The sequence below is a fragment of the Coturnix japonica genome, chromosome 1 (assembly GCF_001577835.2).
Source record: "Coturnix japonica isolate 7356 chromosome 1, Coturnix japonica 2.1, whole genome shotgun sequence".
NCBI classification, from domain to species: domain Eukaryota; kingdom Metazoa; phylum Chordata; class Aves; order Galliformes; family Phasianidae; genus Coturnix; species Coturnix japonica.
Window position 1 is genome coordinate 51,563,728 of NC_029516.1, and position 15,378 is coordinate 51,579,105.

Here is a 15,378-nt window from a genome sequence, read left to right on the forward strand (position 1 = left end):
TTCATAGTTTCATAGTTTCATAGTTTCATAGTTTCATAATTTCGTGCGGGTTGGAAGGGACTTTAGAGATCATCGAGTCCGGCCCCCGGGATTCGAGCCTCTGTGTAGCAGAGCGGCACTTCTACCACTTGCGCCACAGGGGGGATTCGAACTCCGGGCCCCAATAAGCACTGGTTTCTAAGCATATTACTAGGATTACCTTCAGAAAGTTTCAGTATCTACAAATTTAGTGAATAAAACATTTGCTAGTACTGACTAGTTCTGCAGGTTTTAGATTTCTGAGATTTATCACAAATTTTAAATGTAAAAATTCTTTGACACCGATATTTGCATGTTGGTATGGATATGACAGAGAGGGAACTTGCAGAACTCCAGCAGTGTCTGGGTTTTCCTTCTCTTTGAGGGCCATTTTGATTTTATAAGCTGAGAATCGGTTAGGAGTCAGTTCTATTTCTAATGGTGCCATCAGTTCACTGTAGGTCTTCAAATACATAATTTAATATCTGTTTTGTTTTACTTCTCCTTACATATAAAGAGAATTACATTATACGTGTGTGTGCATGCATGTGTACATGTATGCATATATACATAAAGACAGCAGTTTGAAAGTAGTAATTGGCAAATATTTTCTATTATTAGATACCAAGACTGAGCTTTACTTTTGGTATTTGCAAGTAAGAAAGAATATTATCAAACTTCAGGGCTTACTGGCCTGATGGAAAACTTTACAGCTAAAAGTACTCATTATTTAATAATAGTGTTTGCCTGACAGGTAGGCTGTATCGCATTTGAACCCATGACTGTGTTCTCAGTTTGGATGGAGGACCTTTTAACCTGGAACTGAATCATACAGGAGTCCTGAACCGGAGGTTCATGGAACTGGACCGATCTCCCACAATTTCTGTACTTGTTGCAAATCAGTCTGCATCTTTAATCATCTTAATTCCTATAGAATTGATTGAACAGGTTATTTAATTGATATTTTTTATGTGGACAGGTAATCTCACCTCAGCGCATTCCTGCTACTGTGACTCCTACCTTATTGATGTCCCCAATGGTGTTCACTCAGCCCACACCTGCTGCACCAAAAGCCAACGAAGGTGGGCGGTTAGCAGCATCAAACCAAGAACCTGCTGCTAGCTCTGCTAACCTTCTCCTACCACTGCAAACCCCAGAGCCACCTGTGATCAACAGCAGCTCAGTGACAAAGATGCAGCTGCAGGAAACACTTCTACACTTGATCCAGGTAAAGTGCCACAAGTTTTTCTACTTCAATTTAAACCTTTATTACCATTTCGATATGAGCACCTGGTCACCTAAGCACCTGGGCATCTAATGAGTTTTGTATATGTGCCTAGATGGATAATTAAGTATGTGCTGGAAGCTTTTTATGGCTGTGTTAATTGAGTACTATTCCACAGAGTAGGAAGGTGATAGCATCTTCTTGCTTACTGTTAGCTTAAATGCACTCTGATTAATCAATGTAGTTTGAGGTTAAGGAAAGATGATACAATTGAAGGAAAATAATAAAAATGACCGAAAGCTTCAAAAGGCTGTCCCAAGAGGTGGAAAGATACCTGTTGTATTTTTAGCAAAGTAAGGGGTGTTTATCTTAGCAGACAAATACTTCAAAGAGCAAGAAGAATTCAGATGGGAAGTGTGAGCAACTTTAAAATATGGGTTAGGTAACCTAAAAGCGTGCTAGTTCAATCTATTCTATATAATTCTCTACTTGAAATGCTGAATTTCCTCTTGCTAGAATTATTCAAGTTTAAATCTGACAAAGCATTAACAGCATGTAGGAGATGACTGTTTACTGCTCTGTGATTATGTGAATTATGATTTTTTTTTTCAGTAACTTACTGTGAAATTAATACCTGAAGAGTAGAGACTGTAGAATTAAAGAACTGGCTATAGTGTGTAATGAATGGAGGCACGGGTTGAAGTGTCCAGTTTGTAGGCCAAACTATGCCTATGTGGCTTGGCAATAGAATATGCCTTTATTGGAATGCTGAAGTGAGTCACATAAAATGAAGTTTAAATTATAGATCTATAAATAAAATAGTGTCTTTAAGGCATTAGATGTTCATCTCATTTCCCTCCTTATTTTTATGTTGGGTCTAAAAAGAAAAATACTGTAATATTCTGTCTTACGTACATGGAATATCTGGATAATAGGAAAGCCATGTATGAAATTAAAAAGGAGAAAACAAGATTCTGTGCACTGAAACTGTATCTGTAAAATGCATGTTCGGTTGCGCTGTTCTTGATGACAGCTGGGATTAACTGTGTTACCTGGAAATTATTTACTGTTTAATAACGGGATGCTGATTGCTAGTTCCTTAGCTATCATTTTCTGTTATATAACACTACAATCTCAGTTGCTCCTGGTTTTCCTCAAGGACTATCCTGATTTTAATTATCTTCATATGTTTATGTAAGCTACTTAAGACATCTTTTCTTAGTGTGAAATTGCCAGCTCTTGCAAAAAACGGTCTTCTAAAGAGAAAAGTTAAACGTGCATCAGAACAAAAGGAGCAGAGCGTGGTGGAAGCATTAAGACTAAAATAATTAAACAGTCTAATATTGGTCGGACAAAGGGGCAATGGCTTTAAACTAAAAGAGGGGAAACTAAAAGAGAGTGAGATGTTAAGAAGTAATTTGTTACTCAGAGAGTGGTGAGCCCTGGTACAGGCTGCCCAGAGAAGATGTGGGTGCTCCATCCTTGGAGGCGCTCAAGGCAAGGTTGGATGGGTGGCAGCTCTGCCCATGGCAGGGAGTTGGAACTGGATGAACTTTAAGTTACTTCAAACCCAAGTCATCCTGTGATAAACAGGATGAAAGTGTTTGCCCAGGTGGGATTTAGTATAGGAGCAAAACCCAAAGTGTTCCACTGTTCCTTCAGAGACACAATAATCAATGAACTAATGGAAGAAACTTAAGGAAACTGTTTGGTAAATGGGGGCAAAGAAAAGCAATTACAGGATTATGTCATAGAATCATAGAATCCTCAGAGTTGGTAGGGGCCCTTAAAGGTCATATTGTGCAACACCCTTGCAATGAACAGGGGCATTAGATCAGGTTAGTTAGATCAGGTTGCTCCGAGCCTGTACTCTCTACAGTATCATGCAAGAACAGCATACTCAAGATAAATCAGTGTGAGTTTGGAAAGCTTACTTTCTATCTATTCATTACTGCTTATAGAGTCGTGCTTCCCATCCAGTTATATATTACATCCAAGCCATAGAATGTATGCCTGAAAAGGAAATACCCCTTCTGTTGTGTGCTTCTAAGATAGAGCAAGGTTGAAAAGTATTTTGTCTGTGAAATGGAAGTAAAACCTTATCTGTTTACTCAGTAATGTCTCCTTGGTAGTAACGATTGTGTTTTGTTTTTCAGAACGACGACAACTTCTTAAACATTATTTATGAAGCGTATCTCTTCAGTGTGAGAAAGGCAGCAATGAAGAAATCCATGTGAAAGATGGTTGCTTTTTAATTTCTGTTACTTTCTGAATCCCAGGAAAAAGGCTTCCAAATTTTCAAGTAATGTCCCATTTAAAGAAATAAATGGTCTTGGGCATTTTGCATACACACAGATTTTGCTCCTTAGCAAGTCCATGTTGTACTTAGAAACAAGTGGGTGGAAATGGATTGTGCCTTCAGGGAGGGGAGCGTCACAGTGCTGAAAACTTAACCACACAATATTTGTCTTAGACTGGCCCATACTTAGAATTGGTTTTCCTGCATTAAGTCACCCTTCTCAGAACTCAGTTTCGTTTTTTCCTGACAGCGTGGTTATTCGTTGGCTGGGTGCCTTTCCTCCCCTGTCACACGCGACTTCTACGATGAACGATGCCCGTTTCTGACCACATGGTGGCAATGTTGGACTTTTTTTTTTTAAGGTAAATGAAGATCTGGTGGAATTTTGGAACTGAAAGTCTTAGGTAAACTGTTGTGTCACCTTACTTAGTTGTCTGCAGAGAGATTTAGAAGAAATGTCATGACTATCCCCGAAAATTTTGTAGAGAAATCTTTTTCTATTTTAATAGGAATATTTTTAGCTAGCCGTAGAAGTGGAACTCTGCAGCTGTTTTGATGAATTAGGGGGGAGGGTTTTGTTTGTGAATGTACTTGCTATCAGCATAGCTTTGGGGTGGCACTGGATTCATGTTTCTAATACTCCAGATCCAATCTGCATTACTATAAGCAACGTGCAGCTTTGTTAAGAGGGAGCAAAAGTTCTTTTTTTAAGTGTGGTTTTTTTTTTTCTGGAGCACGGTGGTTTCCTGGATCCATTTCTAAAGAAAATAAAATGGATAGTCCCTACATTGTGGTGATTTCATTTTGTTCTACAGTGGACCATATATTTAGAGTTGTTGGGATTGGTTGTACTTTTGTGACTTTAAAATGTTGTAAACGTTTGGCAGAAGAGACAGTAATGAAATTAGAATAAGTGGCTGAACAAAATTTTATCTATTTTTTCATTAGCATCTCCTGCTTAAGTGCAAGTTTGCTACAGGAACCCCAAGTTGTTGCTGAGGAGATATTTCCTCTATGGGTGCAGAGAGGCTGAACTGTAGTGCACAAATGAGTACACCCTCATCTGGGTTATAGATAGGGGTGTAGGCATAGCTTACCTGCCTCATCTGTGAGGGAAACGTTCTTCAGTGTCAGTGTGGATGTATGTTTCAATTGGGGTAGTTCTTTTTATTGCTTTTCCAGCAATACAGTGGAACCATCCAGTACCGTGGAAAAGCTGGAGGATGAAAATTTATATTATTCTGCCTAATAGCCTTTTTATCAGCTGAGGCTGTCTCTTTAAGCAGTCAGATCTGTGCATGATACCTGGATGTTTATGTCAGGTTTTATAGATCCTTACTTCGAAACTAAAGAAGTTCTGAACACTCAGGTTCCCAAGTTGTTCTGCTTGTAAGACACCACTAGAGCTAGGGAGACTAGGGAGTCCCAGGGCTAGCAAGGCCTTTGGAGAAGAAAAGGCTACTGCCCTTAGGGCTGCTGCTCTTTGATTGCTTTGTTTCTTTTTCTTTTTTATCTGAAAAAGGATTAAAGGTTGAAAGTAGAAAATCAGATCATTTGTGAGGACAGCATTACTTTTAATCGAGGCATTTCCACGGTATCTGCGTGTACATTTTTTTCCTCTTTGTTGTATGTTTTCTAATGCTAAGTTTCCTTCTTCTCTTTTTTTTTTTCCCAGTAGAGGAAATATGTTGGGAGTTGGTACTTAGCAAGAATTCCCAGTGTCGCAGCAGTGCTTTATGCGTTAATCCCAGTTTCAGCATTGAATTGATACTAGAGTCAGAGTGTTTCCACTTAGTACTGTTTGCTTCCTTACAAGATTCCATACCTATTGAACCAGAGAGATAAGATGAGGAGCATAAAGTCAATCAAATACTGAAACATCATCTCTAACTAATTCTGTCAGTGTTCATCATGGAAATCCATAATATTCAGTGAAGTCACCTCAACCCTTCCTCGGGCCCTTCTCACAATACTTAGTATGATTTTTATTCATTAGCTCTCTATTGCTCCTCTGTCTTTGCTTCCTTGTTGTTGCTGCAAAGGGGATAATTAAAACTGTACAGCAAAATAGAAATTTTCCAGGAGCAGCATGTGGCTGAATTGGCAGGATGCTTTGTCTCCTCTGACAGCCTGTTTACAATGTGTTGAGCTTTGAATTTCAGTCATAAGAGCAGGAAGAATTCTAGATAACTCAGTCCCTCTAGGATATTAAAACCATAGTTAATATTTTAGCAAACTCAGAGATCTTTGCTGGGGAAAAGATGAGATTAAAAGACATTTTTCATCAAGCATTTGAAGCTCTAATGTTGAAAATGTTATGAGAAGGCAGCAGCTTTACCCAGAGGGATTCCTGAAGCCTAGAGAAAAGATAAAATTCCAGTCATGAAAGTGAATAATGCACTAAAAAATTAATCCTCAGTCAACATGTGATAAACTTTACTGCTCATCCTGACTAAGGACTTTTCAGAGCCTCATATGACTCCTGGCCTTTTCCTAGCTGCTAGGGCTATCCAAAAGAAGCTTGTTCTGACCTCTGGGCATCAATCTGCGCTGAGCAGAACTGTGAATAAAGGAGGAAGCTTGGCACATATAAACAGGAGGAAAATGTGGTTCTGCAAGACACTGGTGAAGAAACAAAGACTGCAGCTTTACAAACACTTCAAGCTGGCTGTATTGCTGTAGAGGCAGCCTGGCCCACCACCCACACTTAGACCGGTGTGGGAATGCACAGCTTTCCTTCCTTTTTCCAATGTATTTCTCCTTTTCATTTGGATTAAGACAGGTACATGGCGAAATGTGTTGCGGAAAAATTGGTCCAGGTTAAGACTCTCTCCACGCCAAGGCTGGTTTAGATCTAGATCAGTTTGGTGAGCAGCGGCGCAGGCATCAGCATTGGTGAGGCGTGGGGGTAAATCATAGAATCACAGAAGCATTTCAGTCAGAAGGGACCCTTGAAGGCCATCTGCTCAAATTCCCCTGCTGAACAGGGACACCCACAGGTAGATCAGGTTGCTCAGAGCCTCCATCCAGCCTGACCTTGGGTGTCTCCAGGGATGGGGGTATCCATCACCTCTCTGGGCAACCTGTGCCCCAGCAGAGGACATGCTGTGTTACACCTCAGGGTGTGATGAGGGCTGACATTCTCCTGCTTGCTGCCCAGCTGCTGATGGAGTCCCTGTGAGAAGATCTAGGTATAAATCCTGGGTGGGATCTGCAGAGAAGAAAGTGAAGCAGGAAGGACTGAGCTGATCTATTGCTTTAAACTGACTTAAGCTTTTGTGAAACTTAGCCAAAGGCCTTTTGCCTCTTCACTTCACACACCGAAGATATCACAAAGATTAAAATGTGACTCCACTGCTGTGCCCTGACTTGGTTGTATGCAGCAGACCATGCAAGTGTTCGCAGTAGCTCTTCTAAGGATAAGCATTGTTCATGAGGTTAATCACTCTGTAGAGCCAACGGAAGGGCAGGATTGTCTTGAGGGCAAGCCTGAACACAGACCTAATTTGGCCCGGGAGATTAGACTGACTGATCTATAATAGCTTGTGCGAGCACCTTCTCCAGCACCACCACCATCTTGTGTTGAAACCGCTGACCACAAAGGCAGCCCCTACTTTTCCTCACAGAACAGCAGATGTTTGGGTGGATGAGTTGGTATATACAATGGGAGGAAAAACCCTCGTGTTATATGGGCAAAAGACAAAAGAAAGGGTCACAACTCATTTTACTACAAGTAAGATAGCAGTTTCAAATGATGAAGGAACCAAGGTCCTACAGGTGCTACCCTGTAGACAGAGGGATGCTGAATGTTGGCTGGACCCTACACAACTATGAATTCCTCTCTTGCCCAGATATTGCCGGTCTGCATCATAGGCCCATCAGCTGAGTGCAGAGCTCCCATGCTTTCTCTTGAACTCTGCTGTTATGCATTTTTATTACAGCGAAGTGCTCTGGGTACAGCTATCAGTACTGCATTTCTTCACCTGGTAATCTGAAATCTACTTATGAAACCTATGAAATAATGACTGATATCACATCTCTTCAAAAAGCTACAACTTTGTGCTTTTCTCCAGCACTTGCCTGTGAATACTACACATAGAAGGAGAGCAGGAAGGAATGTGCAGACTCCTGGCAGTGCTCCCAGCACAGGGCTACTTGGGTTGGGGACTAAAGCTCTGTTTCCCTTCATTTTTACTGCTGCTTAGCAGCCTGGATCACTAACGACCTCCTCCTTTCCACTTAGAGCAGTAGCCCCAGACCTACCACTTTGCAGAAGTGCCTGCATTTCTCATTCCTTTAAGAAAGTGGTATTTTTATTTGGATTTTTTTTTTTTTTTAAATGACTGTCTCCTCTTCGGTATTTACTGGGCCAGTCCTGCACTTGCGATCTTATCCTATGGCTGCAGTGTGCTGTGGCCAAGTGTTGGAATTAGGGGATCAGTCAGGTTGTAGAATCACAGCCTGTTTCTGGGATCCTGTGCTTAATGCTTACTGTTTGGTAGCAATGCACAATCCACTGCTTGTCCCTGCTGTCTCACCCTCTTGGGATCTATTGTCTCCATATTTCTATATCTAAAGGCCCAAACCTGGTGCTTCCATTTCTGTTTCCTACCCCAGCCATAGTTCCTGTAATCTCCACCTCCATTTCCTTCAAAGCAGCTGATCACGGGGGGATGTGTGCCCACATCTTCCATGTGAGCAATCACAAGTGCTCACTCTGTGCTACTTTCAGATGGATCGCATCCCACTAAAAACATGTCCTGCATCTTAGGAATGTCTCAGCAATATCAGTGGCACTGATCAGAGAAAGACTGGTGATGCCTGTAACAAATGCAAGCTTCATTATCTTTGAGAAAAGTCCCTGCAGGAATCATAAAGGAGATTTGTCAAGGGAATGTTAGAAAGAATGAGGGGAAATGCAAGGAAGATCAAAGATCTCCGGTTAACTCCCTTGACTGAAAGTTATGTATGCAGGCAATGTGCTCAAGAAAATGCAGTAAACTCTTTGAAACAACAGTGAATTATAAACAGAAGAGTAAGCTGGGAATTTTCAGCTCACCTGTGGGACAGAAGTAGGTGTGAAAACTGGAAGAGGATGAAGGGAGATGGAGAGGCACAGATGAAATTCAATTTCATCCAGGAAAACTTTCACTCCGTTGCATTAAAGCAGAAATTTGGAGGCCATTACAGTTCAGAAGATACAGGAACTAAGCTAATCCCTGACTGCAGGAGGCTGTTAAATCCAGCATTTTAAAGTTCTTCAGTGCAAAGTACCCTGAAGCAGCCAGGTAACCAAAGGTGAAGACGGTAAGCGCTTATCTCTGAGCCATCAGCAGGCAGCTGGAGCAGAGCAAGCATTGCAAAGCAGAGCACTTCACAAGTGCTTCTGTGCATACTTGGAAGGAATCAGCTACTAAAATGAGAAGAATTCAAATACCAGCTTAGGAGGTGACAGAAGGAGGAAGGTTGTGATTTCTTTATGTCACTTCATAACAACACGTTTAATTACACTGGCGCTGAGGTCTGAGAATGGAGGTGGCGGGATGGAGAGATGGGGAAGGTTGAGTACAGAACAAAGGGACACAGGAATTCTGGTCAACATGTAAACCAACGTGATATGCTCTTTTTATTCAGAAGGTCGACAATATTGGTGATTTCATAATCCACTTGCACATCTTTGGATGAGAGCTCTTGTATGATTGTAAAGGATGGATGGGCTGAGATGGCCTGCACATGACAGCCTGATGCAGGACAGAAGAGCCAACACAGCAGGAGCAAACAAAAAAGTGATGGTATTTTCACATGCAGAGACTGAGCTGATTAAAAAGCAAGTCACTGTGCTCTGAGACATGCTCTCCCAGCCATGCAGCAGGGCTGTACCAGGGGCTGTTCCCCTTACCCTTCCCAGCCCACCAGCAGCTGCTCCTTGCTCAGCTTTTCTCAGAGCCTCCAATGGGATTTGTGAGTACTGTTTCACTGCAGATGCAGCTTTGCCAGGACAGGTGGGATATTAGAATTGTAGAATTGAGGTTGGAAAAGATCTCCAAGATCACCCAGTCCAGCCCCAAGCCAACACCACCATGCTTTGGATGAGGATTTGCAGGTAGCATGGGTTGGAGATGCCCCAGCAGAGGACGCGCTGAGTCCCAGGCCCTGTTTCCATCTCAGGCTGTGATGAGGGCTGCCAGCTCTCCTGCTTTGCTCCTTGCCCTGCTGCTGATGGAGCCACTGTGAGCAGAGCAGGGCTAGGGGTACACTACAGCTAGAATGGGAATCATTCTAAGCTGGGAATGCCTGTTTACTCCAGCATCACTCGCACATAGAAAGCTTAGGTCAGAGCTGCAACAAACCACTGTTGCTCACTGGATCTCAGTGCAGGTCTGCCTCATTGCTGCACAGATCAGGTATTCCTTGCAGGGCTCCCCAAGACATGGCTGCACAGCTTCTGTCTGAATTCAGGAGCCTCCATCTCAGGTGTTAGCTTCAACTTCAGTGTTGTGCTCAGCAAGAGGCAGGCAGCTGGAGTGTGTATCTTCAGCAAATGGTAGGTGACTATAGACATCAAGGCTTGGGATAAGAATTTTCTTCTTCATTACATATGCATGCATTATTTATCAATAGCTCTGGTAAACTTAAGACCCAGTTTTTGTCATGGGAAGTGAATGTATTTCTCAATTTCAAGCATGCTGCAGGCTGCTTTGCCCTCGTTCCAGCTAAATGGTTTGCCCAGTTGTCACTGTCTCTATTGAGTGCCACATATGCTGCCTGAATGCCAGGAGGAAGCAGAATAAGTGAAGCTGCTGGAAACTCTGTTTCAAACACAGATTTTGCATACTGCTACACATTCCAGCAAGAAGAAAGGGACGATTTGCTCCCATCTGTGCATAGATGAGGCTACGTCCTGGTGAGCTGCCATGTCTTCTCAACCTGATGCCCTCCTGCATGCCCAGCACCCCATGGGGGGATGATGGCTCATGGTGTGGGGGGCTGGCAAGAATCTGACTTTCTTCCTCACCTAATTTGTGCTCCTTGAAGGAAATCAAAGGAGCTGGCAGGTGACACAGCTAATTGCAGGCTTGGAGGCAATTTAGGGCTGATGGGAAGTGACTCTAGTCAGTGGGGGCTTGAAAGATCCCTACTTTCCAAAGCCATAGGTCAGGGAAGATGTCTTCCTTTCATTGCAGGAGGAATCACAAAATGCAAGCTGCTTGGAAACTGTGGATCTGGTGTGGAAACCTTCTCACAGTCCTTCTCTTCCTCAAGACTGTCATGATATTTTTAATAACAATTGATGGCTGCATAAACTCACAAACATGTTTTCATTAATATTCATGAAAGAATGGACTGTTTTTATCTACACCTACATCAGTGTGTGGTAAGATCTATCCCAAGCCCAGCTTTTATGTTTAATTGCATTGAAACGTGATCACCTCCAATTTTTTGGGGGAAAAAAATAGTTCGTTTTCAGAGGAAAGCATGAAATGTTATAATTTCTGACCTAGAGTTTTGGCAGAGCTGTTCCATTCTGTGATATCAACATGGTTGGGGGGAAAATAACCCAAATTATTGAGATTTTTAATTGAGCTCTGAATATTGCAGCCATGCTGATGTGTGTTTCTACAATAGCACCCACCCAGACATTCAGTGAAAGCATCCCACGGCCTTTGTCCAGTAAATCCTCGTCAGGATTTCTGCACATACATGAGGCGTTTTTGTCAGATCATGAAAGAAAGAAACTCATCTCTGTCTCCACATCTGTCAGGAGGAAGTTTTGCACTGAGAGGGCGGTGAGGTCCTGGCACAGGCTGCCCAGAGAAGCTGTGGGTGCCACATCCCTGGAGGTGTTCAGGGCCAGGTTGGATGGGGCCCTGGGTAGGTTGAGCTGCTGGGTGGCAGCCCTGCCCATGGCAGGGAGGCTAGAAATAGATGATGTTTAAGGTTCCTTCCAACCCAAGCCATACAATGATTCTATTATTTCCTGACCCTGGCTGGGACACAGGGCAAGCGGGACTCTGCTTCCTTCTGGCCCAGACTGCTGCTCTAATTTGACCCAGATACCTCCATGCTGATAACCTTGTTAACCTCTGTATCCTTATTAACACACTGAGCAGGGAGAAGTAGGTATTTGCAGCACATCCTCTGAGCAGGGTCATTGCATCACAACGTTTAACGCAAAGGATTTGGCAACATGAAGGATGCTGCGAGACGCACACTGAGTCAAGTGTTTTTGTGGCTGTGGAGATTAGCAGATTAAGTGGCATCATTTTGTTAGTCAGTTGGTGCATTGCAGTTTCTGGGGCTCCCCAGGAAGCAAAGCCTCCTCCCTCAAAAAAACTGTTCTAGTGCAGCTACTTTACCAGGAAAGATCTAATCCCTTTCAAAATGGGGTTTCCCTTCCTTCTAATCAAGCTCTTTTGAGTCATGTGGACTTGAAATGGAAAAGATTAAGTTTAACCCTTTGGTAGTAGAGGGAGAGGGCTTAAGCTGACTTTCATTCTCTCTATCCCTGTGTAAGACCCAGGAAATCAGCTGTCTGCTCACAGTTCTCTCCAAATCAAATACTTTTGTTCATATTACTTCTTTTTCAGTTTTTTTCCCCTTTTCCTTTCTTCTTGTTTCATCATGAAGTATTTAAACAAGTCTAAATTTAGAGTAGAGCTGTGGGAAAAAAATAAAAAATAAAAAGGAAAAAAGACAATGTAACCAGGCAAAGGCGTTAATTAACGAGACACCTACATGTCTGCTTCTATAAACAATGGGTAGAGCATGCGGCTGAGATGAGAGATCTGCAGGCAGCTATTTGCAAAGCTACCAGGTAGAAGGAAGGTCTGCGAGGTCTTGTTGGGCCAGAGTCCTGCTGACATATGGGGAAGCTCTGTAGGCCAAACATGCATCCATTGTTCACTGCTCCTGAGGCAACTTGAAATGGAGAAACCTGGGGGTACCTGCCTGTACCCCCAGAGCTACACTAAGGATGAATCTGTACTCTGCAGAGATCTCAGTGAAGTATTGTGTACGTGCTGTATGTATTCATACCAGGATCTCCCTGTGACCAGTCAGTCACTCAACAGAATTGCCCCAGTTGAGCTGCAGCATCTGAGGCTCAGTGGGATAGTTCTGGCTCTGACATGGTCAGAGCAGGGGGAGGGCAGCGCACACAGGAGAAAGGGATGGGGACAGAAATGGGGATGGGGACACTTCCCAGCCCCCATCCTTGGGGCCTGCCTGCAGCACCAGCACTACTGTAGGAGCAAGTCCGCAGCCCTTTTCACCCAGTAAATCCACTCTTCTGTGAAGTCGGCTTGCAGTTTTAACCCTCTTCTGAAACCTGATCAGAAGAGATTTGCATGGACAGCCAGTAAGACCGCAAATAAAAGTGCTTTTCCATCACTGCCTCTGGCATGGATCCCCTCCTCCTGGCAGCTGCTGGACAGGCAGATCAGATTCCCTGCTGCTGGCGAAACACCTCACGGCTGCCTTCCAAACCACACCAGGGAACAGTTAAATCTCCTTAGACAGGCCAGAGACATCATCCTCATATCTCCCAAACAGGATACAGTCTCCAGCACTATTGAGAAAGGAGCTTTTCAAGCACAATGTTTAAGCAGGGTGGAAAGGAATTTCTATACCCAAACCCTTGGTGTAGGTGTCCTGACATGAGACAGAGAGGCACAAGATTATGAGCTCAGATAAATGTATCTGCTGTTAATAAGTATTCAGGTATTTTGTTCCCATCATTCTTTGTTTTAAGTTATTGAAAATCAAAGCATATAATTCTTATTAGGCTATGATGCTGATTTAAGTTAAGGATGATGGTACAGCAAAGACTTGCTTGGAGGTGCAGGCAGACATGCAGCAAGATCCTAGTGCTTCCAGAATGAAAACCAAGTACCCATCTCCTACATCCTCTTCCCAGTCCTGATATCCACAGTGCAGAAAGGACTCACAGAATCACAGAATTATCAAGGTTGAAAAAGACCTAGAAGATCCCCCAGTCCAACCATTACCAATACTTCCCAGCTAAATCATATCCCTCAACACAACATCCAAACGTTTCTTGAACACTCCCATGGTCGGTGACTCCACCACCTCCCTGGGCAGTGCATTCCAGTGCCTGACCACCCTTTCCAAGAAGTAATACTTCCTAATGTCCAGCCTGAATCTCCCCTGGTGCAGCTTGAAACCATTGCCTCTAGTTCTATCACTGTCTACACGAGAGAAGAGGCCAACCCCCAGCTCACTACAACCTCCCTTCAGGAAGTTATAGAGAGCTATAAGGTCTCCCCTGAGCCTCCTCTTCTCCAGTCTGAACAATCCCAGCTCCCTCAGCTGCTCCTCATAAGGCCTGTGCTACAGACCCATGTAGGCCCCGAGATACTGTCCTGAAGAACAGGGGGCTCATCCTTGCCCTGCTGCATGTGCAACCTGCAACACTGCTTTAACCAGTGTTTTCACTATACTTGTTCTTTGTCTGATCTTGACACTTGCCAGCACCTTCTCCTAGCAAGATAATCCAAACTGACCTCAGGTTCTAGTAAAACTAGAAACAAACAGAGCTGGTAAATCTTCCCTACATCAATGAACACAGCACAAAGTTGCACTGGCACTTTCTATTGCAAATGTATCTCTAATTTGTTCCACTTTCTGCTCCTATGTCTCTTGCAACCTTCCTCAGATTCTCACACTTCATTAAGGATCTGCTCTCATTCTTTCTCATAGGACTCATTTTCTTCTTCCCCAACGAGACCCTGCCATCTCTTATTTCCATCCTATGCCCCAGCTGTGCTCACACACTGCAGTGCTGACCTCTGCAGAAGCACCTCCAAACATGATAATCCCATTAAGGGCTCTCTAGGCACCTGGTATTTTCCAGTTTTCTTTGCTGTTTTTATTTCATCTTTGAATTCCCTTTCCTTGCAACTTTAGGTCATTAAGGGGTTAAGTGAGGTATATCTGTTAGGTTATATCCATTAAATGAGATCAATCCAAATAAAGGGATTTGGGCCTCCCAGTTTAGCATGTTGCTGCATCTTACTGTCTTTTCTATGGGTGTTTCAGGATTTGCTCAACACAGAGCAGGACTCTTTCCAAACCCATCTGGATTAAACTGGGTTACCGCTGCAAATAGCACACAATGACTGGAAAGGCTAGCACAGAGATGCTGCAGAATCACTCACAATAACTCTTTGCTTATGGCTTCTTGAAAAGTGGAGAGAAAATGCTGTCTGAAACCTTGATTCTCCTGCCTTCAGCCCTCACTCCAATTTGTTTTCAGAATGTGAACTTTCATTGTCTCCTTCCTGAAGTATCCAGACAAGTATCTTGCCAGGCCTGTACTCTACCCCTCATTTTTAACCCTGGTAAATGAGAAATGGGACCTTGATAATCAGACCTCATAGTCCCTCTTAGAACAACATTCTCCTCTTTTCAGGATGCAGAGAGAGGAGTAGGAAGAAGCAGCAGCAGCAATCTGACCCCATGATCCCTGGTGCCAGCATCACCTTCTGAGTCTGGGGAAGAGCATTATATAAGTCAGGGCAATATGTTATACCCCTTGTCTGCAACGAGTAATTGCTGAAGGAAGACATTTCTCCATGCTTTGCTAACCACCAGAGCCCTCTCGGGGCAGTCCAGATCTGTGCTGACTCCTTATCAGGATGAGAACCACCCATGGCACGTTTTGGCCACTTGAGAAAGGTACTGGCATGATCCAGACCTGTCCATCTGTTACCTTCAACTGCTAACAATGCCATTTCATAGAATCATAGAATGGCCTGGGTTGAAAAGGACCACAGTGATCATCCAGTTCCAACCCCCTGCTATGTGCAGGGTCACC

The 15,378-nt window shown here is 43.4% G+C and overlaps 1 protein-coding gene across 1 annotated transcript in view; it reads left to right on the forward strand.

Moving 5' to 3' along the window:
• DCP1B (decapping mRNA 1B) overlaps positions 1–4,328 on the forward strand; it is a 39,418-nt gene extending 35,090 nt beyond the window's left edge. Inside the window, exons 8-9 of the mRNA XM_015865297.2 lie at positions 998–1,246; positions 3,400–4,328. Of these exons, the coding sequence (XP_015720783.1) occupies positions 998–1,246; positions 3,400–3,480 (330 nt within the window). The 3' untranslated portion in view covers positions 3,481–4,328. The remainder of the gene's footprint in view (positions 1–997; positions 1,247–3,399) is intronic.
• Positions 4,329–15,378: the final 11,050 nt, after the last annotated feature.